Source organism: Hylobates moloch, unplaced genomic scaffold (assembly GCF_009828535.3).
Source record: "Hylobates moloch isolate HMO894 unplaced genomic scaffold, HMol_V3 SCAFFOLD_15, whole genome shotgun sequence".
NCBI classification, from domain to species: Eukaryota; Metazoa; Chordata; class Mammalia; order Primates; family Hylobatidae; genus Hylobates; species Hylobates moloch.
Window position 1 is genome coordinate 53,449,900 of NW_026652290.1, and position 25,765 is coordinate 53,475,664.

Here is a 25,765-nt window from a genome sequence, read left to right on the forward strand (position 1 = left end):
TGACCTGTCTGTCCCCGCCCCCTCTGCCTCCCGCCCCGCCCTCTGCCGCGCGTCTCTCACCATCCGTCGCTAGTCTGGACGTGGCGTGTTGCTTTCCAAAATGGCGCGCGCGCTGAAGACTGCAGCCGCGAATGCTGTAGGTGAATACCGGGCACCGGCGACCTTCGCCATGGGGCAGGGCGCGTGGGAACGGCGGTCGGGGGCGGAGGAGGCCTCGGCGTGGCCAAAGCATCTTGATCTAATGTCCTCCCCCGGGGGCGCGTTCCACGGCCGCTGCTGGCACCTAGGCAGAGGGTACCTTCCAGAAGCGCCTCCGCTTAGTAGCGGGGATTGCCTTGTGCATGAGTCCCATTTCCATCCGAGAGCTGTGCGCCTTGGGCTCTGCACCTTCCAGTATGTGGGCGGGAGAGTCGAGGGAACTTGCCCGGCAGGTCAGGCAGGGCAGGTACAGAAGTAAATAGAAGCGGGTCGGTAAGTTATTTTACTGCGTACCAATAAAGAGACTGAGGAGAAACCAGAAAGGAGAGCAAGTTCTACAAAAACAACAACTACTAGTCGGCCAAACTCCAAGCATGACCAGCTTTCTGTTAGGAATACTCAAAGGTCAGTGGTGTAAAGAATACAAAAGGAGTGGTTTTTCCACGTGCACTAATATATTTATCGCGTACACAGATAAAAGCATGTGGATTTGGAAACTTCCTTGAGTTTTCTCCCCCTTCATTTTTTTAAAAATGTGTACATAGAATCAGTTATGACAGAAATAACTGTAATAATTGTCACGTTTTCTGACTCTCACTTTCTCCTCTTTTTATCCTTTTTTATTTTTTTTCTCTTCCTCCTTTTATGAGAGGGCAAGTATTTCCCTTAATCTGAGATTCCCTATTAGGAAGAAGGTGCCAAGTGGTAATGCCCCAGAGTTATTCCGGGACATTCGTGATAAATCTTTCTGGCACCAGAGCCCACATTCTTAACCGTAAGGCATACCCTCCTCTTAGGTGATACACAAAATAGGAACGTAAAAATATAAATAAATGAATATTTGGGAAAAGGCATTTTTATGTCTGTATTTTTAGAACTGCACACTTTAATGATTGACAGTTTGGGAAAAAGTACGACTTCCAACAGGTCATACATACTGCAAGAACTCAATGCAGATAAAGGTGCGTGTTTGTTTTGTAACTTACATATACATCTTGGCATAAAGGATAAATGAAGATAGTGTATTCCAAAGATTGCCTTTGATTTGTCCTATTAAGATACTTGAAGCTTAATGGCTCCACTTGTGTGTGTGTGTGGTTGAATATACATAAAGTAAAATTTACCTTTTTTTTTTTTTTTGAGACAGAGTCTCACTCTGTCGCCCAGGCTGGAGTGCAGTGGCGTTAGCTCACTGCAACCTCTGCCTCCCAGGTTCAAGCCATTCTTCCGCCTCAGCCTCCCGAGTAGCTGGGATTACAGGCACCCGCCACCACGCCCGGCTAATTTTTTGCATTTGTAGTAGAGACGGGATTTTACCATGTTGGCCAGGCTGGTTTCGAACTCCTGGCCTCAGGTGATCCGCCCATCTCGGCTTCCTAAAGTGCTGGGATTACAGGCGTGAGCCCGTCTCTACTAAAAATACAAAAATTAGCCAGGCGTGGTGGCACACACCTGTAATCCCAGCTACTCGGGAGGCTGAGGCAGGATAATCGCTTGAACCCGGGAGGCGGAGGTTGCCGTGAGCCAAGATCGCGCCACTGCACTCCAGCCTGAGCAACAAAAGCGAAACCCCGTCTCAAAAAAAAAAAAAAAAAAATTGCTTTTTAAGACTGAGTAATATTCCATTGTGTGTGTATACCACATTTTGTTTATCCATTCGTCTCTTGATAGACATTTGGGTTATCCCCACCTTTTGGCTATTGTAATACAGCTATGAACGTGGGTGTACAAATACCTCTGAATTCCTGCTTCTTTGGGGGTGTGTATACTCAAAAGTGGAATTACTGGATTACATGGTAATTCTATGTTATGGCCCCTCTTTTAAGGAACGTAAAACTTCGCCGAAACACTAAAGCACAGAAAAATCAGAGTGAACACGTAGAAAAGTTCTGAAAATGGAAATTGAACCTGTTAGGTGGGAGACAAGAATGACCAACTTACATGACTGCATAGGTTTACTTTCATTAATCGTCTGTAAATGGGCTAACAGAAATGTAATCTGTTTACTTACTGTAATGAATAAAACAAATTTGATCATAGTTTGAAACAAGTTGAAGATATGTATATGGTGCTGTGAAATTAACTGGTCAAATGTTTAAGAGAAAACTTACCAGACTAACTTGAAAGCACTTCTAATGAATGACTTTCTAAATACGTATGTTTCCTCAAACCAGATATGCGAAAATTCAGACTTATGTTCGGCCAGGCACGGTGACTCACGCCTGTAATCCCAGCACTTTGGGAGGCTGAGGCAGGTGGATCACCTAAGGTCAGGAGTTCAAGACCAGCCTGGCGAACATGGCAAAACCCATCTCTACTAAAAATACAAAAATTAACCGGGCGTGGTGGCGCGCTCCTGTAATCCCAGCTACTCCGGAGGCTGAGGCAGGAGAATTGCTTGAACCTGGGAAGCAGAGGTTGCACTGAGCCAAGGTTGCGCCATTGCACTCCAGCCTGGGCTACAGAGCCAGACTCGTTTCAAAAACACAAATAAACAAACTTATTACGTGTTCTAAAATTAGATTATGTGAAGGTCGCACAACTTTGCAAATATGCAAAGAAATGAATTGTACACTTCAAATGGGTGAACTTTATGGTGTATAAGTTTTAAGTCTGTTTAAAAACTATTAAGAGATAAAGCTGTTAAAAAAAACCTATTACAAGTGATTATTCACTTTTATAATACTTTTTATACAAATTTAACATCTAATGCCTTTAAATAGTAAGTACCCTTAATGCATTTGAGTATAGATCCTTGCAGCTAAACCTTTATGTATTCAAGGACAGTGTTTAAAAAGTGTGATCTGAAATAAGTGCAAAATCTGAACTGAAAGAAATGCAATGTTATTTTTAAGTCAGGACACTAAAAGTGATTAACGAGAATTGATATTGAAAGGAAGATTGGAATGAGAGTTAACATACACATCCGATTTTGATCTTTTACTTGTATACCAGCTTCCTGACATATATGAAAATAGTTTCTTAAATCTATATTCATCTTTACACGCATTTTTTATTAACACTTTTTTAAAATATCTTATGCATTTATTCGCACATGGTTTTACACTGTAGTATATTCATGCAAAGCAACCTTTACTGGAATAATCACAAATTAAACATTACAGAATTCAAAATAATGCAATTCTGCTGCACTCTTCTGACATGGGAGGCAGAGAAACCTAAAACTAAAGAGCTGTGAATTCCTACCAGCTGGAGGGCAACCTGAAATAAAAATAGCTTTAAAAAGTTAGCTTCAGTGTTGGTAATCATTTTCATAATTTATGTATATATTAAAACATCACATTGTATACCTTAAAGATACACCATTTCTATTAGTCATCATACCTCAAGCTGGAAAAAAGTTTCTACAAGTCAAAGGAGAAATATAATAAGAGTTCAATTCACAACAAACTTTTCAGGAACACATTTTTATTAAATATAAAGCTCTATCTCATTTTAACTCCTTTATTCAGTGTTCTCTACCCAGTTTGCTTGGTCTACACAATTTCACCTTTGGATTTTTATTGTTGGATCGTTTTTTTTTTTTTTTTTTTAATGTACATAACAAAACCCTTTAAAAATGTACAGTTTAGGCTGGGCACAGTGGCTCATGTCTGTGATCCCAGCACTTTGGGAGGCTGAGGTGGGCGGATCACGAAGTCAGGAGTTCAAGACCAGCCTGGCCAACATAGTGAAACCCTGTCTCTACTAAAAATACAAAAATTAGCCGGGTGTGGTGGCACGTGCCTGTAGTCCCAGTTATTCAGGAGGCTGAGGCAGGAGAATCGCTTGAACCCGGGAGGTGGAGGTTGCAGTGAGCCGAGATCACACCATTGCACTCCAGCCTGGGCGAGAGAGCAAGACTTCGTCTCAAATAAAGTGCAGTTTAACAGTAATTATTACATTCATTGGGTTAGTACAACTATCACATTTGTCTGTTTCAAAATATTTTCACTGGCCTAGTGCGGTGGCTCACATCTGTAGTCCCAGCACTTTGGGAAGCCAAGGTAGGAGGATCGCTTGAGCCCAGGAGCACCATGGGCAGCCTGGGCAACATGGTGAAACCCCATCTCTACAAAACATACAAAAATTAGCCAGGCATGGTGGCTCATGCCTATGGTTCCAGCTACTCAGGAGGCTGAGGTGGAAGGTATTCTTTTTTTGCAATTTAGTTTCAATTATACATTTATGTATATGTGTACTCGGTTGTAATCCACTTGGATTTCATGATAACAGTGAAACTTAACTAAGTTTCTAACTTGTAGGTTTGTTGTGAATATTAGATAGTTGGTGTAAAAAAATAAATACAGTGCCAGACAGTAGGTGCACAGTAAATTCAGGCCATTCTTGTTGTTAATGACATGCAATGACCGTTTGCTAAATGAATGGAATGCAGAGTTATCTGTAGAGATCAAGAAACTATCTGATGAGGACACAGTGACAGTGAATTTTAAAAATGCTAAAAACTGGCTGGAATGGTGGCATATGCCTATAATCCCAGCACTTTGGGAGACCGAGGTGGGTGGATCACCTGAGGTCAGGAGTTTGAGACCAGCCTGACCAACATGGTGAAACCCCATCTCTACTAAAAATACAAAAATTAGGGTGGGCACAGTGGCTCACATCTCTATTCCTATCACTTTGGGAGGCCGAGGTAGGTGGATCACCTGAGGTCAGGAGTTCGATACCAGCCTGGCCAACATGGCGAAACCCCATCTCTACTAAAAATACAAAACTAGCCAGGCATGTGGCAGGCGCCTGTAATTCCAGCTACTCGGGAGGCTGAGGCAGGAGAATCGCTTGAACTTGGGGGGTGGAGGTTGCAGTGAGCCCAGATCGCGCCACTTCATTCTGGGCGAAAGAGTGAGACTCCGTCTCCAAAAAAAAAAAAAAAGAAAAAGATATATATATATATATATATATATATATATACACACACACACACACACACATACACACACATACAAATTAGCTGGGTATGGTGGCGGGCACCTGTAATCCCAGCTACTTGGGAGGCTGAGGCCAGCGAATCAGTTGAACCCAGGAGGCAGAGGTTGCAGTGAGCTGAGATCGCACTGTTGCACTCCAGCACTCCGGCCTGGGCAACAGAGCATTAAAGAGTACTGTATGTACTCTTTTAATGTATGTTTATACCTTTAATGAACTTACCACAAAATATGAGACAAAAAATTGGGTACAGGTAGAGAAATTGCTTGTTCTTATTAAATATATGTTGTTTCATTGTGAAATGCAGAGAATAGCAAGTAATTCTTAATATGCCACTATTCTTTTAAGTGTTACCAGTAAATATGAATCATTATGAAAAAATGTTATTCTGTGTTTTAGATCTAACTGCAGCTCAGAATTAGCTTTTTTATTCCAGTCAGTTATTTGAATGGGCAGAGCAGAGTAATTCTGATGTAAGTTTTTCCATTTATCTCCTGGTTTCATTTCAATAATTAAAAAGAACAGATATATAAATAATGAATTTTTGCATGCATTATTGTTTAGTTTTTAAAATTCAATTTAGAAGTGCATTAATTCTCAAAAGAAGTATATCAATGGCTGTTCAATTTTTCAGGGCTTTTTTCCAGACTGCGAGCTCCCATTCCAACAGTAAGAGCTTCTTCCACATCACAGCCCTTGGATCAAGTGGCAGGTTCTGTGTGGAACCTGGGTCGACTCAACCATGTAGCCATAGCAGTGCCAGATTTGGAAAAGGCTGCAGCATTTTATAAGAATATTCTGGGGGCCCAGGTAAGTGAAGTGGTCCCTCTTCCTGAACATGGAGTATCTGTTGTTTTTGTCAACCTGGGAAATACCAAGATGGAACTGCTTCATCCACTGGGACGTGACAGTCCAGTTGCAGGTTTTCTGCAGAAAAACAAGGCTGGAGGAATGCATCACATCTGCATCGAGGTATTTTAATTATTTTAATGCCTGATATTTTAAATCTCTTTTTTAAAAAATGTGTTTTACTTTTTAAGTTTACTTATGGTCACTGTCATTAGAAACTTTTGTAAAGTTCTTTAAGGAGAATGATAATATTCATCCTCCTCAAAGGTGGATCCTTACATACATTTCTTTTCCCTTTAGAAAATTCTAACATGTAATATTAATGTATTTTTTTGAAGTCTGGATTCAGTGACCACTGTAAGTGCCACCGAAGTTAGCCACAATGTAGAATCTGCTTTAGAATTGATCATGTTTGACCTCCCATGTAACAGGAATACAGCTGTTTTCACTGTCACAAGGCAATTAGGAGAAACAAATGAAAAGACTTTATAAAGTAAAGCTTTCAAGGTACATGCTAAGTATTCTTTATAACTCTTTTCTCTCTTTAAAATGCTAATAACTTTGTTATTGCAAAGTCAATATATTTTCAATTACTGTAATTTTTAAGATCTTCTGGGCCGGGCGCGGTGGCTCACGCTTGTAATCCCAGCACTTTGGGAGGCCGAGGCGGGCGGATCACGAGGTCAGGAGATCGAGACCACGGTGAAACCCCGTCTCTACTAAAAATACAAAAAATTAGCCGGGCGTGGTGGCGGGCGCCTGTAGTCCCAGCTACTCGGAGAGGCTGAGGCAGGAGAATGGCGTGAACCCGGGAGGCGGAGCTTGCAGTGAGCCGAGATTGCGCCACTGCACTCCAGCCTGGGTGACAGAGCAAGACTCCGTCTCAAAAAAAAAAAAAAAAAAGATCTTCTGGATTGCACCTGCCAACAATTTTTAAAGGAATGTGAAGAAATGTTAGATAAGAAAAGTCCATTAGAGAACATTTCTATAGATGTTCATGTTCAGATAACTGCCTTTTAGAATATCAGCAATGACAATTATGCATTGATTTAATTTGCTAGGACAATTCTTTTGATAGAAAGAATGACATAAATATTAAGCCAAATTTCTTTTTCTTTTGAGATGGAGTCTCACTCTGTCACCCAGGCTGGAGTGCAGTGTGGCGTGATCTCGGCTCACTGCAGCCTCTGCCTCTTGGGTTCAAGTGATTCTTCTGCCTCAGCCTACCAAGTAGCTGGGATTACAGTCATGTGCCACCATGCCCGGCTAATTTTGTATTTTTAGTAGAGATGAGGTTTCACCATGTTGGTCAGGCTGGTCTCAAACTCCTGACCTCAGGTGATTCACCTACGTTAGCCTCTCAAAGTACTGGGATTACAGGCGTGAGCCACCTTGCCCGGCCTATTAGGCCAAATTTCTAATACAGAGGAGAGGTCATTTGATTCTAGAGTGAATTCAAGGATGTATTCAGTTCATTATTGCAAACATGTATGAGACTCTACAATGTGTATTCTGCCAAGTACTTGGGATTTAGCAGTAAATAAGACATGAGTCAAGTCCATAGTGAGGAGGGGCAGAAATTTAAACACCCAAGTGCAATATACTATGATAAGTAGAATTGATATATGTGACTTCGCAGTAGCACAGATGAAGGAGATTGATTTCTCCTGGCAGATTGAGTTGCTGGGAAGGCCTCACAGAGCATAAGTTACAATGGGGAATGTAGTCTCTAGCTAGGCAGTTATGTGCCCTGCTGAAACTTGGGGGTTGCTGTAATTAAAGGAGGAAAAGGAGAAAGGTACTGGAGGCCATCAATGGATGCCACGCTTGGTGATTTTTACAAAGTGGTGTGTCACCTGGGCACGGTGGCTCATGCTTATTACAGCACTTTGAGAGGCCAAGGTGGGTGGATTGCCTGAGCTCAAGAGTTCGAGACCAGCCTGGGCAACACGGTGAAACCCCATCTCTACTAAAATACAAAAACTAGCTGGACATGGCGGTGCACACCTGTAATTCCAGATACTCGGGAGGCTGAGGCAGGAGAATCGTTTGAACCTGGGAGGCAGAGGTTGCAGTGAGCCGACATCATGCCACTTCATTCTGGCCTGGGCGACAGAGCAAGACTCTGTCTCAGAAAAAAAAAAAAAAAATGTCGAACCACTCATCAGAGAATTGGCTTTCCCCTCTGTAATTATCACAGGGATACTTTTTGTCCTTTTTCACCAGGAACTTATAAAACCTCTGACTTAGCATATATCTGTTTGTGGATGCTCCATAGTTTTCGTTGACTCACTTGACGAAATGTCCCTTTCTCATACATGGATTACGATCTCACTAGTTAATTAGCATTTTTCTGTCGAGGTTGAGTTGGTTTCTACTTTCTCTTGTGAGGTTTACCCATATTTCTTGTGTGTCTTTGCCTCTCACTAGAGGAAGTTTAGAAGGCATCTTGTCCCATCTCTTCTCTTGCTCAAGTATGGACTGAATCACCTACTGTTTTCTGGCACAGCTTGTGTTTATGCTCCTAACCTGCTGCCTGCGATGGCAAGAGGGGGGTCACCTTCCCTGCCTTCTGCGTGCCTCTGCTTGAGGAGACAAAGCTGGCCATGCTTTCTCTAGAGAACTTACCCAGACAACACAGTGTGTCACAGTGAAGACTTTAAGGGCCACCGGAAATATTTACTTACTCAAAATTTGTATTGAGTTTGTAAAAATATTTAAATGCTTCCCTGCTGGTTGGTAAACAGCTGCTGCTCTATAACCCCTGAGTAACATTCCTTTTCCAGAAGGACCCTTTTCTGGGACCCTTCAGACACCCTTCTCCCCTACAATTTTTTTCCTTCAGAGAGAGGGTCTCACTCTGTCATCCAAGCTGGAGTGCAGTGGCACAATCGTAACGCACTGTAACCTGGAACTCCTGAGCTCAAGTGACCCTCCTACCTCAGCCTCCTGAGTAGCTAGGGCTACAAGCAGCACACCATCATGCCCAGCTAATTTTTTTTTTTTTTTAACAGACAAATTCTTGCTATATTACCCAGGCTGGTCTCAAACTCTTGGCTCAAGCATTCCATCTACCTCAGCCTTCCAAAGCACTGGGATTACAGGCATGAGCCACCATGCTCAGCCGCACAATTCTATCTGATTAGTATCTTTGTATTTTCCTGATTGTTAAGTATTTTTGGTATCACTCTGTCCTTCACTGTACAAGGTGCTGGGGATATGTGGCTGAACAAGTAGAAAGTCCCTGTCTACCCAGAGCTTGCCTGCTTGCTTCATTTATTCACACATGCTCCACATTTTCCAGAGAGGATTAAAGGTGACTGACTAAAACACAGCCTACAAAATACAGAAGTAATAGCGCTAGTTGAAACAAAGAGGAAATATAAGGGATGATTAGCATACCTTACTAGTTTAGCCAAATACAGTCCCACACCGCATAACAATGTTTCAGTCAGTGATGAGTCCACATGAGGTCCCATAAGGTTATAACACTGTATTTTTACTGTACCTTGTCTGTGTTGAAATGTGTTTAGACAGCATTGTCTTATACTTGCTTATAGTTTTCAGTAACATGCTGTACAGGTTTGTAGCCAAGGAGCAATAGGCAGTACCCTATAGCCTAGGTGTGTAGTGGGCACCACCATCCAGGTGTGGTGATGTTTGCACAACAATGAAATTGTCTAGCGATGCATTTCTCAGGACTTGTACCCATCAAGTGACACATGACTGTATTTCTTTCTACTTACCAAAAACAAAAAGGGAAATAAACAGTATTGAGTACCTATGACTCCTCCCCATTCCTTCCCTTCCTGAAGACTTCAGGTAGGACAGAGCAGAAGAGTCATTTATGTTGATGGGGAGAACCAGACTGGCCTAAAGCAGGGTGTTGGGATCCTGGCAAGGTGAGGAGGGCATCCATGAGTGAGAGCTGCCTGCCACGGGGAAGCCAGAGACTGAGTGCCCATGCGTGGGGAGTTCCAGTGCAAGGTGTCCGAGTCTGAGCAGGGTTTGTGCATTTGTGCCCAGGGGAGCATCTTGGCTTGCAGTGTCAGTGAGGAGGGCATCAGCATGGGAGGCCAGCTTAGAACTAAATGCCTATGTCCCCTCAAAATTCATATGTCGAAATCATAACCCCCAAAGTGATGGTGTTAGGAGGTGGGGCCTTAGGGAGATGATTCCTGAGGCCCCATTCATGAGCAGTAGGCCTAGCCCTCATGAATGGGATTAGTGTCCTTATAAAAGAGGCCTCAGAGACACCCGTTGCCCCTTCCGCTATGGGAAGACAGTGAGAAGGTGCTGTCTGTGAACCACGAATCCCCCACGAGATGTTGAATCTGCCAGCACTTAGATCTTGGACTTCCCAGTCTCTCAAACTGACAAATTTCTGTTTTTTTCTGAGCTACCTAGTTTAGGTATTTTGTTCTAACAGCCCAAATGGACTGAGACACAGCTCAGGGCAGGGAGCTGGAGCCCAAGGATGTTGAGAAAGGCGTCCACCTGAGGGGCGGGGGCAGGGGCAGCAAGGAGTGGGAGAGCCAGAGCAGGGTAGGGGCACCGACACTGGGGAGGGCACGCCCAGCATGGAGGGTCAGGGCTGGTCCTGTGGGGGGCAGGGGTACCGACACTGTGGGGAGGGCACACCCAGCATGGAAGCTCAGGGCTGGTCCTGTGGGGAGTGCATCGTTGCAGGGGAAAATGGTAACTAATGTGGGGAATTGAAGCCCAGGTGGGATAAGCTGGGTGTCCTCGCAGGGGGTGGCCTGGTATGGGAGCAGGGCCTGAGAAGGTTGAGGCAGATGTTCACATGGGGTCAGGGGCAGGTATGGGGAGTCAGAGCCACACAGGGTGAGGAGGATGTATATCCACTGGGATGCTTCCGGGCGGGATGTTGAGTCCCACAAAAGGCAAGGAGGACTGCAGCACAGGGAGTGGCCCAGCTCACATGGGGTAACAGGCCTCTGTGTAGGGGTGGTGTGGCCTGGAATCGTGAGTGGGAGCTCAGATGGGATGAAGAGGGCAGCCCCACGGCTGGAGCACATGGAGGGTGATGAGTGCAGTGCTGAGGCTGAGGGAGGGGCTGCAGAACCGTAGGGACCGGTGACAGAGAAGGGGCTGGTTAGATGAGTAGGTAGTAAGGATTATGGGAGCCTGGCTTCCCAGTGGCAGACAGGGATGTTGGATTTGATTTCAAGGTAATCTTGAAATTACTGTTGCAGGCTGCTGTGGAAAAGCACATGAGAAAAATATTAATAGTATTTAAAAACTAAGACCAAAGGTAGAGAAATGCAGCAATTATAACAGTTTTATTTTCTGAGTGATCAGACAATAGATGACTCAGTTTCTTGTTTGTGCTTTTATATGTTTTGCAGATCTTTTTTAACAGCATATATTCCTTAGGAAAGAAAAAATTTATAACTTTAAAGTAACAGGCTAGTGAGGTAACTCATTTCCTACATACTGGGTAATGCCTGTTCTTCAATCAAGAAAGGAAAATATTCTCCTTTTTAAAAATTTTTATTCTCATTTTGGCTTTTCACAATAAACTAGGGAATTAAAAAAATATTTTACTATCAACTGTGAAAATTTCAGCAGAGACAAGCATTTGAGGGATACTCCACATAGCCCCCACTAGACTATATAGCCAGTATGGAAGCTTAGGTAACATGTGCCCTTCTGAAATGAATCCAAGAAGACAGTAACCATCTGAACCCTATGTAAAGTGAGACAGTGTTAGGCTTGCATAATTCACTTAGCTTTTAGCTTTTGAGGAGGTACAGTTGGAACAAATACAACAAATACTTAATCCAGACTTTTCACTTTAACTTTCATGGGTTTATACCAATTTGAGGATTGAAGTCATTCATTAATCAGCACCGTTACAACTTTATATAAAATAAAAGCTTATGTTTGTTAAATCTGTCCAAATATCATGCACAATTAAGAGGGGTACATTATTACTTTTTCATAAAATTTGGTCATTGAGGATTACATACCTTAAGGTTAGAGTTATTTAGCCCAATTACTTGGCTTCAAACAAACAAGATTGTATTGCCATTTTCAGATAGGGAAGCTGAGGACCAAAGAGGTTGTGAGATGTACCTGAAGATTGTGAATTCTGGCCGGGTGCAGTGGCTTACGCCTGTAATCCCAGCACTTTGGGAGGCCGAGGCAGGATCACCTGAGGTCAGGAGTTGGAGACCAGCTTGGCCAACACGGTGAAACCTATCTCTACAAAATATAAAAATTAGCCATAGTGGCACGCACCTGTAATCCCAGCTACTCAGGAGGCCAAGGCAGGAGAATTGCTTGAGCCTGGGAGGCGGAGGTTGCAGTGAACTGAGATCGCGCCACTGCATTCTAGCCTGGTGACAGAGTGAGACTCCGTCTCAAAAAAAAAAAAAAAAAGTTTTGAATTCTGATTGTGACAATCCAAACATTTTTATTCGGGTTATTGTCACTCTTAATTTGCAGGTGACAGGGCAAAATCAAGATAAACTCTCAGACGCAGATAAATACCAAAAAAAGAAAGAAAAAGCAAATAGCTGGTAAAAAGTTGAAGTGAAAAGTAAAAGGCCGGTCGCGGTGGCTCACGCCTGTAATCCCAGCAGTTTGAGAGGCCGAGGTGAGTGGATCACGAGGTCAGGAGATCAAGACCATCCTGGCTAACACGGTGAAACCCCGTCTGTACTAAAAATACAAAAAATTAGCCAGGCGTGGTGGCAGGCACCTACTACTCAGGAGGCTGAGGCAGGAGAATGGTGTGAACCTGGGAGGCGGAGCTTGCAGTGAGCCAAGATTGCGCCACTGCACTCCAGCCTGGGCAACAGAGCAAGACTCCATCTCAAAAAAAAAAAAAAAAAAGAAAAGTAAATAGCCCCGATTTTCACTAATGGCATGCAAAGTCTTCCAGAACTATATGGTACACTCTGTAATTGTTTGAAGGACTATAAAAGCAGTTTTAAAAAACCATAACCCCCCCCTTTTTAAATTAATACTTTAAATTCTGGGATACATGTGCAGAACGTGCAGGTTTGTTACATAAGGTATACATGTGCCATGGTGGTTTGCTGCACCCATTAACCTGTCATCTACATTTGGTATTTCTCTTAATGTTATCCCCTCCCTGCCCCCACTCCCTGACAGGCCCCAGTATGTGACTCCCCACCCTGTGTCCATGTGTTCTCATTCTTCAACTCCCACTTATGAGTGAGAACATGCAGTGTTTGAAAACCTCCCTTTTTTTTAAAATATGGGTTATTACTGACTGTGTTACTTTCATTACTTAAGAGGGACTGATTTAACTTCCCAAATCAAATTGCTCTGCATTTCTTACCACTATTGCATCTGCTTTCAATTCAGAAAATTAAGACATTTTAATTTTATTCTTTGTATTACTGCCAAACAAAGCATTAAGAGTACTCTCAAAAGAATCATGAAATGTATAGCAACACTAAAAGAAGGATAAATATGGTAAAAGAGCTTTAAAATCGAAGTTAGTGATAGAAATAGTAACAGAAGTAGAAATAGATGCTAGTGCAATGTCATTTAGACATTTATTAGTTTTTTGAGACAGGGTCTTACTCTGTTACCCAGGCTGGAGTTCAGTGGCACCATCATAGCTCACTTCAGCCTCAACCTGGGCTCAAGCAATCCTCTCATCTCAGCCTCCTGAGTAGCTAAGACTACAGGTGTGTGCCACCACACCTGACTGATTGATTATAGAGATGGGGCTTCACTATGTTTCCCAGGCTGGTGTCAAACTCCTGGGTTCAAGCCATCCTCCCCCCTTGGCCCCATCTGAAGTGTTGGGATTATAGGCATGAACCACTGTGCCCAGCCTTGAAGTAATTCATGATTGAGGGATATTGAAGAAGGAGTATACTAAAACATTGGGTTTCAATGTCAAAATTATAGATACTTGTACTTGGATAGAATGTTCCATAAATGGAAATATTCATAATCACATGTAGCATAGGAGTTATCAAAAGGGCACTATGGAAAAAGTCATGATTATATCATGAAATTGTTCAAACATATGAGAAGTAGAAAAAAAACATGTCAGTACTTTCATCACCCAGGTTCAACAGTTTTCAAGCTCTTGCTACAAGTCATCTTTTTTTCTTTTTTCCTTAAATTATTTTAAATGAACAACGTATCATTTTACCCTTATTCAGTTTGGGTCTCTAAGAAATACAAAAATAACCACGGTGACATTATCATCTTTATTTTCTGGCATTTCAGTCAAAATTAAAGGTAAATCTTTGGCACCGTCTATACACAGCTCATAAATTAAATTTCCCAGATTGATTTACAAATGTCTTTTTGTAGTTGATTTGCTCTAATCAGGATAAAAACAAGATCCACTCATTATAAATGGTGGTTAATCTTGTCAGATGCTTTAAAAAATTATGAACATCTTATAATAGTTTGATACATTTATCACAATTCGTGAACCAATACTGATTCATTGTTATTAGCTAAAGTCTGTACTTTATTCTGATTCCTTTAGTTCTTACCCAGTGTCCCTTTTCTATTCCAGGATCCCATCTAGGATTTCACATCACATTTATTTTTTATTTTTTATTTTATTTTAAGTTCCAGGATACAAGTGTAGGACATGCAGGTTTGTTACATAGGTAAACATATGCCATGGTGGTTTGCTGCACCTGACAATTGCATTACCTAGATATTAAGCCTTGTATGCATTAGCTGTTTATCCTGATGCTCTCCCTTCCCCCACTCCTTCACCCCTAGCACATCACATTTAGTCATCATATCTGCTGAGGCTCCTCTTGCATGTGGCAGTTTCTTAAACTTTCCTTGTTTTTTGTTTTGTTTTGTTTTCTAACCTTTTTCTAGGATCTCCTTTCCTTGTTTCTGATGACCTTAATACTTTTAAAGATTACTGGTCAGTTATTTTGTAAACTGTCCCTCAGTTGAGATTTGTGTGATATTTTTCTTATTAGACTCATGTTATTGATTTTGGGGAGAAAGACCATAGAGGTAAAGTGTCATTCTCATCACATCATATCAAGGATTCATACTTATCAACATGACTTACTACTGTTGATATTAACCTTGATCTCCCAGGTGAGGAGGTGTAGTCAGGTTTCTGCACTGGAAAGCTGTTCTTTTTTTCTCCTCCATGCTATCCTCTTTTGGAAGGAAGTCATTATGCAAGGCCCACACTTAAGGAATAGAGAGTTATATCAGTATGGACTTGTGGGTATTTATTTTATGTCTTACATTACAATCTAATACTATTTTTTTCCCCTCAGATTGTTCTAGCTTTGGCTATTAGGAGCTCTTTCAGTTGATTCTTGTGTCCCTTTGACATACCCCCATTATTTTTGGTTTTGTGTTTTGTGTTTGTTTTTTAAGCACTTCCTTTCTTTTTCTGGCACTGTAAGATGCTCCAAATTCATCTTCTATATAAGATGCTCCAAATTCATCTTCATTACTCTTTTCCCTAGCCATATAATTAGACATTTCATCTAGGAGCCCTGGTTCCTACTACTGGAGAATGATATTTGAAGCCAAGATCTAGGTTCTAAGTGTGCTTATTGCTACTGGGGGTGTCATTGGTTCTTGGCCTACTGAGCCAGGACAACAGGGAGATGTGTGTATACTATGTATATACACATATCTATACACATTTCTATATATAACTATATTATAGAATTCATGAAATGTCATAAACTCCTCAGTGTATACTGACGTCTCCAGCTCTAATCCATTACCACATAGACCACACTCGCCTTTATCTTCTCATTCCAACAGTGAGAAACTTAGCTCCCACTATCAGCCATCCATCTACTTCGTTGTTCAATTTCGGTATGATATGTGGTAGTTGTATTTGTTTTCTAGGGCTGCTATAATAAATGATCACAAACTTAGTGGCTTAAAACAGAAATTATTCTTTTCACAGTTCTAGAAACTAGAATTCCAAAATCAAGAGGTAAAAAATATGGAAGAAAAAGAAAACAGAATAGAGCATAAGACAGATATAGGACATGGTCAAAAGTTCTAGCAGAATATAGTTGGAGTCCCAGAAAAGAAAGAGAGAGAAAATAGAACAGAAGCAATAATTGAAAAAATAGTTGACAAGGACACTACCAATCTGATGTAAAACATCAACCTATGGTTTCAAGAAAGTCAGCAACCCCAAGTAGGGCAAACAGAAAACCATACCAGGCCGGGCAACAGTGGCTCACGCCTGTAATTCCAGCACTGTGGGAGGCATAGTCGGGCAGATCACTTGAGTTCAGGAGTTCGAGACCAGCCTGGCCAATATGGTGAAACCCAATCTCTACTAAAAATACAAAAATTAGCCAGGCATGGTGGCACATGCCTATAATCCTAGCTACTCAGGAGGCTGAGGCAGGAAAATCGCTTGAACCCAGGAGGCAGAGGCTGCAGTAAGCCAAGATCGTGCCATTGCACTCCAGCCTAGGTGACAGAGTGAGACTCTGTCTCAAACAAAAAAAAAGGGGGCAGGTGCAGTGGCTCACACCTGTAATCCCAGCACTTTGGGAGGCTGAGGCGGGCAGATCACAAGGTCAAGAGATCGAGACCATCCTGGCCAACAGGGTGAAACCCCATCTCTACTAAAAATATAAAAATTAGCTGGGCATGGTGGCGTGCGCCTGTAGTCCCAGCTACTCTGGAGGCTGAGGCAGAATTGCTTGAACCCTGGAGGCAGAGGTTGCAGTGAGCTGAGATTGCACTACTACACTCCAGCCTGGGTGACAGAGTGAGACTCTGTCTCGAAAGAAAGAAAGTAAACCACACCTAAGCACACCATAGTCAAACTGAAAATCAAAGATGACAAGAAAATCTTAAAAGCAATCAAAGTAAAAAAGACATATTATAGAATGACATGTAATGACACTTTTTAGTTGCTGACAGAAAAAACCTGCCAATTTAGAAATCTGATTCCGGCCAAGTTGGTGTAAAAGAGATCAGTTTATCCTCCTCCCTGAAACAAACAAGCAACCTAGACAAAATACATGAAATAATGGATTTCTGGCATTGGACATCAGGCAGCACAGGAATTGGCTTCTGAGAGAGGGTAAACAAACAAGACGAGCCCTAGAATTACCCAGTTTACTGGCTGTAGAGAGTTTCCAGACTGCAGTGCAGGAAGGGGGAATCCACGTGGAACTTAGTGATCTCCCTGAGTTGAGGAGATAGGAGTTGAAAGTCTGAGGAGGCCATGTTGCTAGAGTTCACAGCTCTCTCCTGGAAAGGAGAGCTGCACAGAGAGTGAACTCTAAAGATCTGTAGTACCTTTCATGTCTTCATCTGAGCTTCGAGTATTGCACGCATGTTAGGAAGCTAGAATAGAACCCCTTGGAAGGATTAGAGGGAATAATCCACACACAGAGGTGGGCATAGTTTTTTCTTACTAGTCATAGTAATTTCCGTAACATTGGGAAGAGCACTCAGAAGGGCTTTGGCTTGGTAGTGAGGAAAATTAGTCCTAGACTAAAAGCTTATCTAATCCCACCTAACACAGCAGAAAAAAAGCTTAGTAATATTGATTCGAATTTAAAAATAAGATGAAATTGACAATGTCTGACGTCAGTGAGGACCAATTTTCCTCACTAAGTGGGTCGGGCCGTTCCTGCCACGAGCTTCTAGTGCATGTTCTATTCTGAAAAAGATGAGAAAACCAGCTACGGTGCAAGATGTCATGAAATGAGCCCTGTTCAGAATCTAGGCACCTGTGACTTTGATATACCTATGAGGTTTAAAAAAGAAATAACAGGAATACAAGTAGAATATGTGCCATATGAAGAAATCATAGCTTATTTATGTACCATTTAGTATCCTCATTAGCTGTTAGACTGGTTTTACAATTCAGCATATAATCCTTGGCTCTTTGGAAATAAAATTGTATAAATATTAATATTTATTAGATCTGAATGGTAGGTACATGGGTGTTATACTAGTCTCTGTGCTTTTGTGTTTTTTTAATTAAACCAGTGATTTTAATTAAACTAGTGATTTATGACTGCCTAGGAATGTGGCCATTCATATCATACCTTGTCATCCATTTCCTAGGTTCCCAGTCTAAGTGGGTGACTTTCAAAGATAGAGGCAGATCATTTCTCCGTCAAGTATAGAGAGACACATCTGCTCCTCCTAGAGTGTCCATAAGTATGAAGAAAATAGAAATAACTTAGAAGAGGCTGCAAAAACATTAAAGTTTGAATTTTTTTTTGGATGGGGAATAACATTTTGATGGCAATTTAATAGTGATTTTCATGTGTATCTTGATAATGTCAAAGGTAATAACCAGGTGTTTTGGCAGGGCAAGTTTTGGGGATCAGGGAAACACTCACATCTGCTAAGTACCTATTATGCCATAAACTGTACTGAGAGCTTTTTATCTATTACCTCATTTTAATTTGCAGTCAATTTATATGGTAGACCTCATTTGCCTGTTATAGATGAGCACCCAGGTTTCTCAGGAAAAAGCAATGTCTTAAATCTCACTAATAGTACTGCCAGAATAAATTATTATAAAGTATATCATAATGATTTAGATTATAAGAAAAAACATTTACTAATGGTGAAAATTCTAAGCATTGTGGGTGCTTACCTAGAAAAATTGAGTACCTTCTTTTATTTCTCTGAAAATTTTAAGCTTTTTTCTTTTTCTTTTTTTTTTTTTTTTTTGAGGAAATCTGCCACTTCTATTCTTTTTTGTTGTTGTTGGTTTGCAACTGTATTTTATTTTATTTTATTTTATTTTATTTTATTTTTTATTATTGTACTTTAAGTTTTAGGGTACACGTGCACCATGTGCAGGTTTGTTACATATGTATCCATGTGCCATGTTGGTGTGCTGCACCCATTAACTTGTCATTTAGCATTAGGTGTATCTCCTAATGCTATCCCTCCCCCCTCTCCCTACCACACAACAGTCCCCGGAGTGTGATGTTCCACTTCCTGGTTCCATGTGTTCTCATTGTTCAGTTCCCACCTATGAGTGAGAACATGCGGTGTTTGGTTTTTTGTCCTTGCGATAGTTTACTGAGAATGATGATTTCCAGTTTCATCCATGTCCCTATAAAGGACATGAACTCATCATTTTTTATGGCTGCATAGTATTCCATGGTGTATATGTGCCACATTTTCTTAATGCAGTCTATCGTTGTTGGACATTTGGGTTGGTTCCAAGTCTTTGCTATTGTGAATAGTGCCGCAATAAACATACGTGTGCATGTGTCTTTATAGCCGCATGATTTATAATCCTTTGGGTATATACCCAGTAATGGGATGGCTGGGTCAAATGGTATTTCTAGTTCTAGATCCCTGAGGAATCGCCACACTGACTTCCACAATGGGTGAACTAGTTTACAGTCCCACCAACAGTGTAAAAGTGTTCCTATTTCTCCACATCCTCTCCAGCACCTGTTGTTTCCTGACTTTTTAATGATGGCCATTCTAACTGGTGTGAGATGGTATCTCATTGTGGTTTTGATTTGCGTTTCTCTGATGGCCAGTGATGATGAGCATTTTTGCATGTGTTTTTTGGCTGCATAAATGTCTTCTTTTGAGAAGTGTCTGTTCATGTCCTTCGCGCACTTTTTGATGGGGTTGTTTGTTTTTTTCTTGTAGATTTGTTTGAGTTCATTGTAGATTCTGGATATTAGCCCTTTGTCAGATGAGTAGGTTGCGAAAATTTTCTCCCATTTTGTAGGTTGCCTATTCACTCTGATGGTAGTTTCTTTTGCTGTGCAGAAGCTCTTTAGTTTAATTAGATCCCATTCATCAATTTTGGCTTTTGTTGCCATTGCTTTTGGTGTTTTAGACATGAAGTCCTTGCCCATGCCTATGTCCCGAATGGTAATGCCTAGGTTTTCTTCTAGGGTTTTTATGGTTTTAGGTCTAACATGTAAGTCTTTAATCCATCTTGAATTAATTTTTGTATAAGGTGTAAGGAAGGGATCCAGTTTCAGCTTTCTACATGTGGCTAGCCAGTTTTCCCAGCACCATTTATTAAATAGGGAATCCTTTCCCCATTTCTTGTTTTTGTCAGGTTTTTCAAAGATCAGATAGTTGTAGATATGCGGTGTTATTTCTGAGGGCTCTGTTCTGTTCCATTGGTCTATATCTCTGTTTTGGTACCAGTACCATGCTGTTTTGGTTACTGTAGCCTTGTAGTATAGTTTGAAGTCAGGCAGCGTGATGCCTCCAGCTTTGTTCTTTTGGCTTAGGATTGACTTGGCGATGCGGGCTCTTTTTTGGTTCCATATGAACTTTAAAGTAGTTTTTTCCAATTCTGTGAAGAAAGTCATTGGTAGCTTGATGGGGATGGCATTGAATCTATAAATGACCCTGGGCAGTATGGCCATTTTCACGATATTGATTCTTCCAACCCATGAGCATGGAATGTTCTTCCATTTGTTTGTATCCTCTTTTATTTCGTTGAGCAGTGGTTTGTAGTTCTCCTTGAAGAGGTCCTTCGTGTCCCTCGTAAGTTGGATTCCTAGGTATTTTATTCTCTTTGAAGCAATTGTGAATGGTAATTCACTCATGATTTGGCTCTCTGTTTGTCTGTTATTTGTGTATAAGAATGCTTGTGATTTTTGTAGATTGATTTTGTATCCTAAGACTTTGCTGAAGTTGCTTATCAGCTTAAGGAGATTTTGGGGCCGAGACAGTGGGGTTTTCTAGATATACAATCATGTTATTTGCAAACAGGGACAATTTGACTTCTTCTTTTCCTAATTGAAACCCTTTATTTCCTTCTCCTGCCTAATTGCCCTGGCCAGAACTTCCAGCACTATGATGAATAGGAGTGGTGAGAGAGGGCGTCCCTGTCTTGTGCCAGTTTTCAAAGGGAATGCTTCCAGTTTTTGCCCATTCAGTATGATATTGGCTGTGGGTTTGTCATAGATAGCGCTTATTATTTTGAGATACGTCCCATGAATACCTAATTTATTGAGAGTTTTTAGCATGAAGGGTTGTTGAATTTTGTCAAAGGCCTTTTCTGCGTCTATTGAGATAATCATGTGGTTTTTGTCGTTGGTTCTGTTTATATGCTGGATTACATTTATTGATTTGCGTATGTTGAACCACCCTTGCATCCCAATGATGAAGCCCACTTGATGATGGTGGATAAGCTTTTTGATGTGCTGCTGGATTCGGTTTGCCAGTATTTTATTGAGGATCTTTGCATCAATGTTCATCAAGGATGTTGGTCTAAAATTCTCTTTTTTGGTTGTGTCTCTGTCCGGCTTTGGTATCAGGATGATGCTGGCCTCATAAAATGTGTTAGGGAGGATTCCCTCTTTTTTTATTGATTGGAATAGTTTCAGAAGAAATGGTACCAGTTCCTCCTTGTACCTCTGGTCGAATTCGGCTGTGAATCCATCTGGTCCTGGACTCTTTTTGGTTGGTAAGCTATTGATTATTGCCACAAGTTCAGAGCCTGTTATTGGTCTATTCAGAGATTCAACTTCTTCCTGGTTTAGTCTTGGGAGGGTGTATTTGTCGAGGAATTTATCCATTTCTTCTAGATTTTCTAGTTTATTTGCATAGAGGTGTTTGTAGTATTCTCTGATGGTAATTTGTATTTCTGTGGGGTCAGTGGTGATATCCCCTTTATCATTTTTTTATTGCATCTATTTGATTCTTCTCTCTTTTCTTCTTTATTAGTCTTACTAGTGGTCTATCAATTTTGTTGATCTTTTCAAAAAACCAGCTCCTGGATTCACTAATTTTTTGAAGGGTTTTTTGTGTCTCTATTTCCTTCAGTTCTGCTCTGATTTTAGTTATTTCTAGCCTTCTGCTAGCTTTTGAATGTGTTTGCTCTTGCTTTTCTAGTTCTTTTAATTGTGATGTTAGGGTGTCAATTTTGGATCTTTCCTGCTTTCTCTTGTGGGCATTTAGTGCTATAAATTTCCCTCTACACACTGCTTTGAATGTGTCGCAGAGATTCTGGTATGTTGTGTCTTTGTTCTCGTTGGTTTCAAAGAACATCTTCATTTCTGCTTTCATTTCGTTATGTACCCAATAGTCATTCAGGAGCAGGTTGTTCAGTTTCCATGTAGTTGAGCAGTTTTGAGTAAGTTTCTTAATCCTGAGTTCTAGTTTGATTGCACTGTGGTCTGGGAGACAGTTTGTTATAATTTCTGTTCTTTTACATTTGCTGAGGAGAGCTTTACTTCCAACTATGTGGTCAATTTTGGAATAGGTGTGGTGTGGTGCTGAAAAAAATGTATATTCTGTTGACTTGGGGTGGAGAGTTCTGTAGATGTCTATTAGGTCCACTTTGTGCAGAGCTGAGTTCAATTCCTGGGTATCCTTCTTAACTTTCTGTCTCGTTGATCTGTCTAATGTTGACAGTGGGGTATTAAAGTCTCCCATTATTATTGTGTGGGAGTCTAAGTCTCTTTGTAGGTCACTCAGGACTTGCTTTATGAATCTGGGTGCTCCTGTATTGGGTGCATATATATTTAGGATAGTTAGCTCTTCTTGTTGAATTGATCCCTTTACCATTATGTAGTGGCCTTCTTTGTCTCTTTTGATCTTTGTTGGTTTAAAGTCTGTTTTATCAGAGACTAGGATTGCAACCCCTGCCTTTTTTTGTTTTCCATTTGCTTGGTAGATCTTCTTCCATCCTTTTATTTTGAGCCTATGTGTGTCTCTGCATGTGAGATGGGTTTCCTGAATACAGCACACTGATGGGTCTTGACTCTTTATCCAATTTGCCATTTTGTGTCTTTTAATTGGAGCATTTAGTCCATTTACATTTAAAGTTAATATTGTTATGTGTGAATTTGATCCTGTCATTATGATATTAGCTGGTTATTTTGCTCATTAGTTGATACAGTTTCTTCCTAGCCTCGATGGTCTTTACAATTTGGCATGATTTTGCAGTGGCTGGTACCGGTTCTTCCTTTCCATGTTTAATGCTTCCTTCAGGAGCTCTTGTAGGGCAGGCCTGGTGGTGACAAAATCTCTCAGAATTTGCTTGTCTGTAAAGGATTTTATTTCTCCTTCACTTATGAAGCTTAGTTTGGCTGGATATGAAATTCTGGGTTGAAAATTCTTTTCTTTAAGAATGTTGAATATTGGTCCCCACTCTCTTCTGGCTTGTAGAGTTTCTGCCGAGAGATCCACTGTTAGTCTGATGGGCTTCCCTTTGTGGGTAACCCGACCTTTCTCTCTGGCTGCTCTTAACATTTTTTCCTTCATTTCAACTTTGGTGAATCTGACAATTATGTGTCTTGGAGTTGCTCTTCTCGAGGAGTATCTTTGTGGTGTTCTCTGTATTTCCTTAATCTGCATGTTGGCCTGCCTTGCTAGATTGGGGAAGTTCTCCTGGATAATATCCTGCAGAGTGTTTTCCAACTTGGTTCCATTCTCCCTGTCACTTTCAGGTACACCAATCAGACGTAGATTTGGTCTTTTCACATAGTCCCATATTTCTTGGAGGCTTTGTTTGTTTCTTTTTATTCTTTTTTTCTCTAGACTTCCCTTCTCACTTCATTTCATTCATTTCATCTTCCATCGCTGATACCCTTTCTTCCAGTTGGTGGCATTGGGTCCTGAGGCTTCTGCATTCTTCACGTAGTTCTCGAGCCTTGGCTTTCAGCTCCATCAGCTCCTTTAAGCACTTCTCTGTATTGGTTATTCTAGTTATCCATTCGTCTAATTCTTTTTCAAAGTTTTTAACTTCTTTGCCTTTGGCTTGAATTTCCTCCTATAGCTCAGAGTAGTTTGATCGTCTGAAGCCTTCTTCTCTCAACTTGTCAAAGTCATTCTCCGTCCAGCTTTGTTCCGTTGCTGGTGAGGAACTGCGTTCCTTTGGATCAGGAGAGGCACTCTGCTTTTTAGAGTTTCCAGTTTTTCTGCTCTGTTTTCTCCCCATCTTTGTGGTTTTATCTACTTTTGGTCTTTGATGAGGGTGATGTACAGATGGGTTTTTGGTGTGGATGTCCTTTCTGTTTGTTAGTTTTCCTTCTAACAGACAGGACCCTCAGCTGCAGGTCTGTTGGAGTTTGCTAGAGGTCCACTCCAGACCCTATTTGCCTGTGTGTCAGCAGCAGTGGCTGCAGAACAGTGGATTTTCGTGAACTGCGAATGCTGCTGTCTGATTGTTCCTCTGGAAGTTTTGTCTCAGAGGAGTACCCGGCCATGTGAGGTGTCAGTCTGCTCCTACTGGGGGGTGCCTCCCAGTTGGGCTGCTCGGGGGTCAGGGACCCACTTGAGGAGGCAGTCTGCCTGTTCTCAGATCTCCAGCTGTGTGCTGGGAGAACCACTACTCTCTTCAAAGCTGTCAGACAGGGACATTTAAGTCTGCAGAGGTTACTACTGTCTTTTTGTTTGTCTGTGCCCTGTCCCCAGAGGTGGAGCCTACAGAGGCAGGCAGGCCTCCTTGAGCTGTGGTGGGCTCCACCCAGTTCGAGCTTCCTGGCTGCTTTGTTTACCTAATCAAGCCTGGGCAATGGTGGACGCCCCTCCCCCAGCCTCTCTGCCGCCTTGCAGTTTAATCTCAGACTGCTGTGTTAGCTATCAGCGAGACTCTGTGGGCGTAGGACCCTCCAAGCCAGATGCAGGATATAATCTCCTGGTGTGCCGTTTTTTAAGCCCGTTGGAAAAGTGCAGTATTAGCGTGGGAGTGACCCAATTTTCCAGGTGCCATCTGTCACCCCTTTCTTTGACTAGGAAAGGGAACTCCCTGACCCCTTGCGCTTCCCGAGTGAGGCAATGCCTTGCCCTGCTTCGGCTCGTGCACGATGCACTGCACCCACTGTCCTGTGCCCACTGTCTGGCACTCCCTAGTGAGATGAACCTGGTACCTCAGATGGAAATGCAGAAATCACCTGTCTTCTGCATCACTCACGCTGGGAGCTGTAGACTGGAGCTGTTCCTATTCAGCCATCTAAGCTTATTTTTTTTGATGATTTAAGAATGGTCCTGCCCACAGGCAGAGGAGATAGACTGCATGAGCTCTCAAAGTTTTTTCTAAGTCTTATGATACTATATAAGTTGGTATTTTTATGATCTCAAATGTGTTCAATTTATTTCCTTTTCTTAAGGTGGATAATATTAATGCAGCTGTGATGGATTTGAAAAAAAAGAAGATACGCAGTCTAAGTGAAGAGGTAAAAATAGGAGCACATGGAAAACCAGTGATTTTTCTCCATCCTAAAGACTGTGGTGGAGTCCTTGTGGAACTGGAGCAAGCTTGATTTATATTTGCAAGCAACTAAATTAATTGACCTGAAAAAGCCTATCAAATACTATCAGAATGTACTGTGACATTGAGTCCTTCACTGCTTCCATCATGTAAAAGTTCACAGTTAAAAACTGAATTACAGAAAGATTAAAATATATACACATATAAATACATAAATATGTATATTATTTAGATTAACAAACATTTGTTAATTTGAATTTGAAGAAAATCTTGATTACTAATTACTTACGGAACGTTATTAAAATCATATAGAAATAAATTATTCCTCTTCTACAATGGGGTAATTGAATGTAATGTGTTAGCTGTGTACAAGGGTATGTGTGTGATGGATGGATACACAAAGGAGTTATGAAAGTATGACAATTTTGTGGCTAATATTTGGGGCAAAACTTTCTAAGAATGTTTTGGAATACTTTTTTAGAGCAAACTGTTTAAGATTAGGGAATTTTGATCTCAGAAGTTTTGCTCTTCAAAAACAACTTGTGGTCACAGGTTCCTCAGGGTCCAGGTGTTTTGGGTGCTAGGGTTAGATGTATAGGAAGTTGTGTG

At 41.4% G+C, this 25,765-nt stretch overlaps 1 protein-coding gene across 6 annotated transcripts; it reads left to right on the plus strand.

Annotated features, from left to right (window-relative positions):
• Nucleotides 1-56: 56 nt before the first annotated feature.
• Nucleotides 57-25,765, plus strand: MCEE (methylmalonyl-CoA epimerase). Of its 6 annotated transcripts, none has more exons than XR_009210057.1 (5): nt 57-140; nt 1,074-1,160; nt 5,780-6,117; nt 12,466-12,616; nt 25,056-25,200. XR_009210057.1 is itself a non-coding variant. In XM_058428926.1 (4 exons), exons 1-4 carry the CDS (start codon nt 101-103, stop codon nt 25,206-25,208), a joined length of 456 nt encoding a protein of 151 aa, XP_058284909.1. In that variant the 5' UTR covers nt 57-100; the 3' UTR covers nt 25,209-25,765. The 6 variants fall into 6 exon arrangements, 4 of the variants coding, with proteins under 4 accessions (XP_058284909.1, XP_032032639.1, XP_032032637.1 ...); XR_009210058.1 differs by having other exon boundaries at nt 5,780-5,955; XM_058428926.1 differs by lacking the exon at nt 12,466-12,616 and having other exon boundaries at nt 5,780-5,955; nt 25,056-25,765.

Coding starts and splice junctions, on each gene's coding strand:
- MCEE (XM_032176746.2), top strand. CDS start 101: ATGGCGCGCGCGCTGAAGACTGCAGCCGCGAATGCTGTAG. Junction 141..1,073: donor TGCAGCCGCGAATGCTGTAG/GTGAATACCGGG, acceptor CTGTATTTTTAG/AACTGCACACTTTAATGATT. Junction 6,118..25,055: donor TGCATCACATCTGCATCGAG/GTATTTTAATTA, acceptor CCTTTTCTTAAG/GTGGATAATATTAATGCAGC.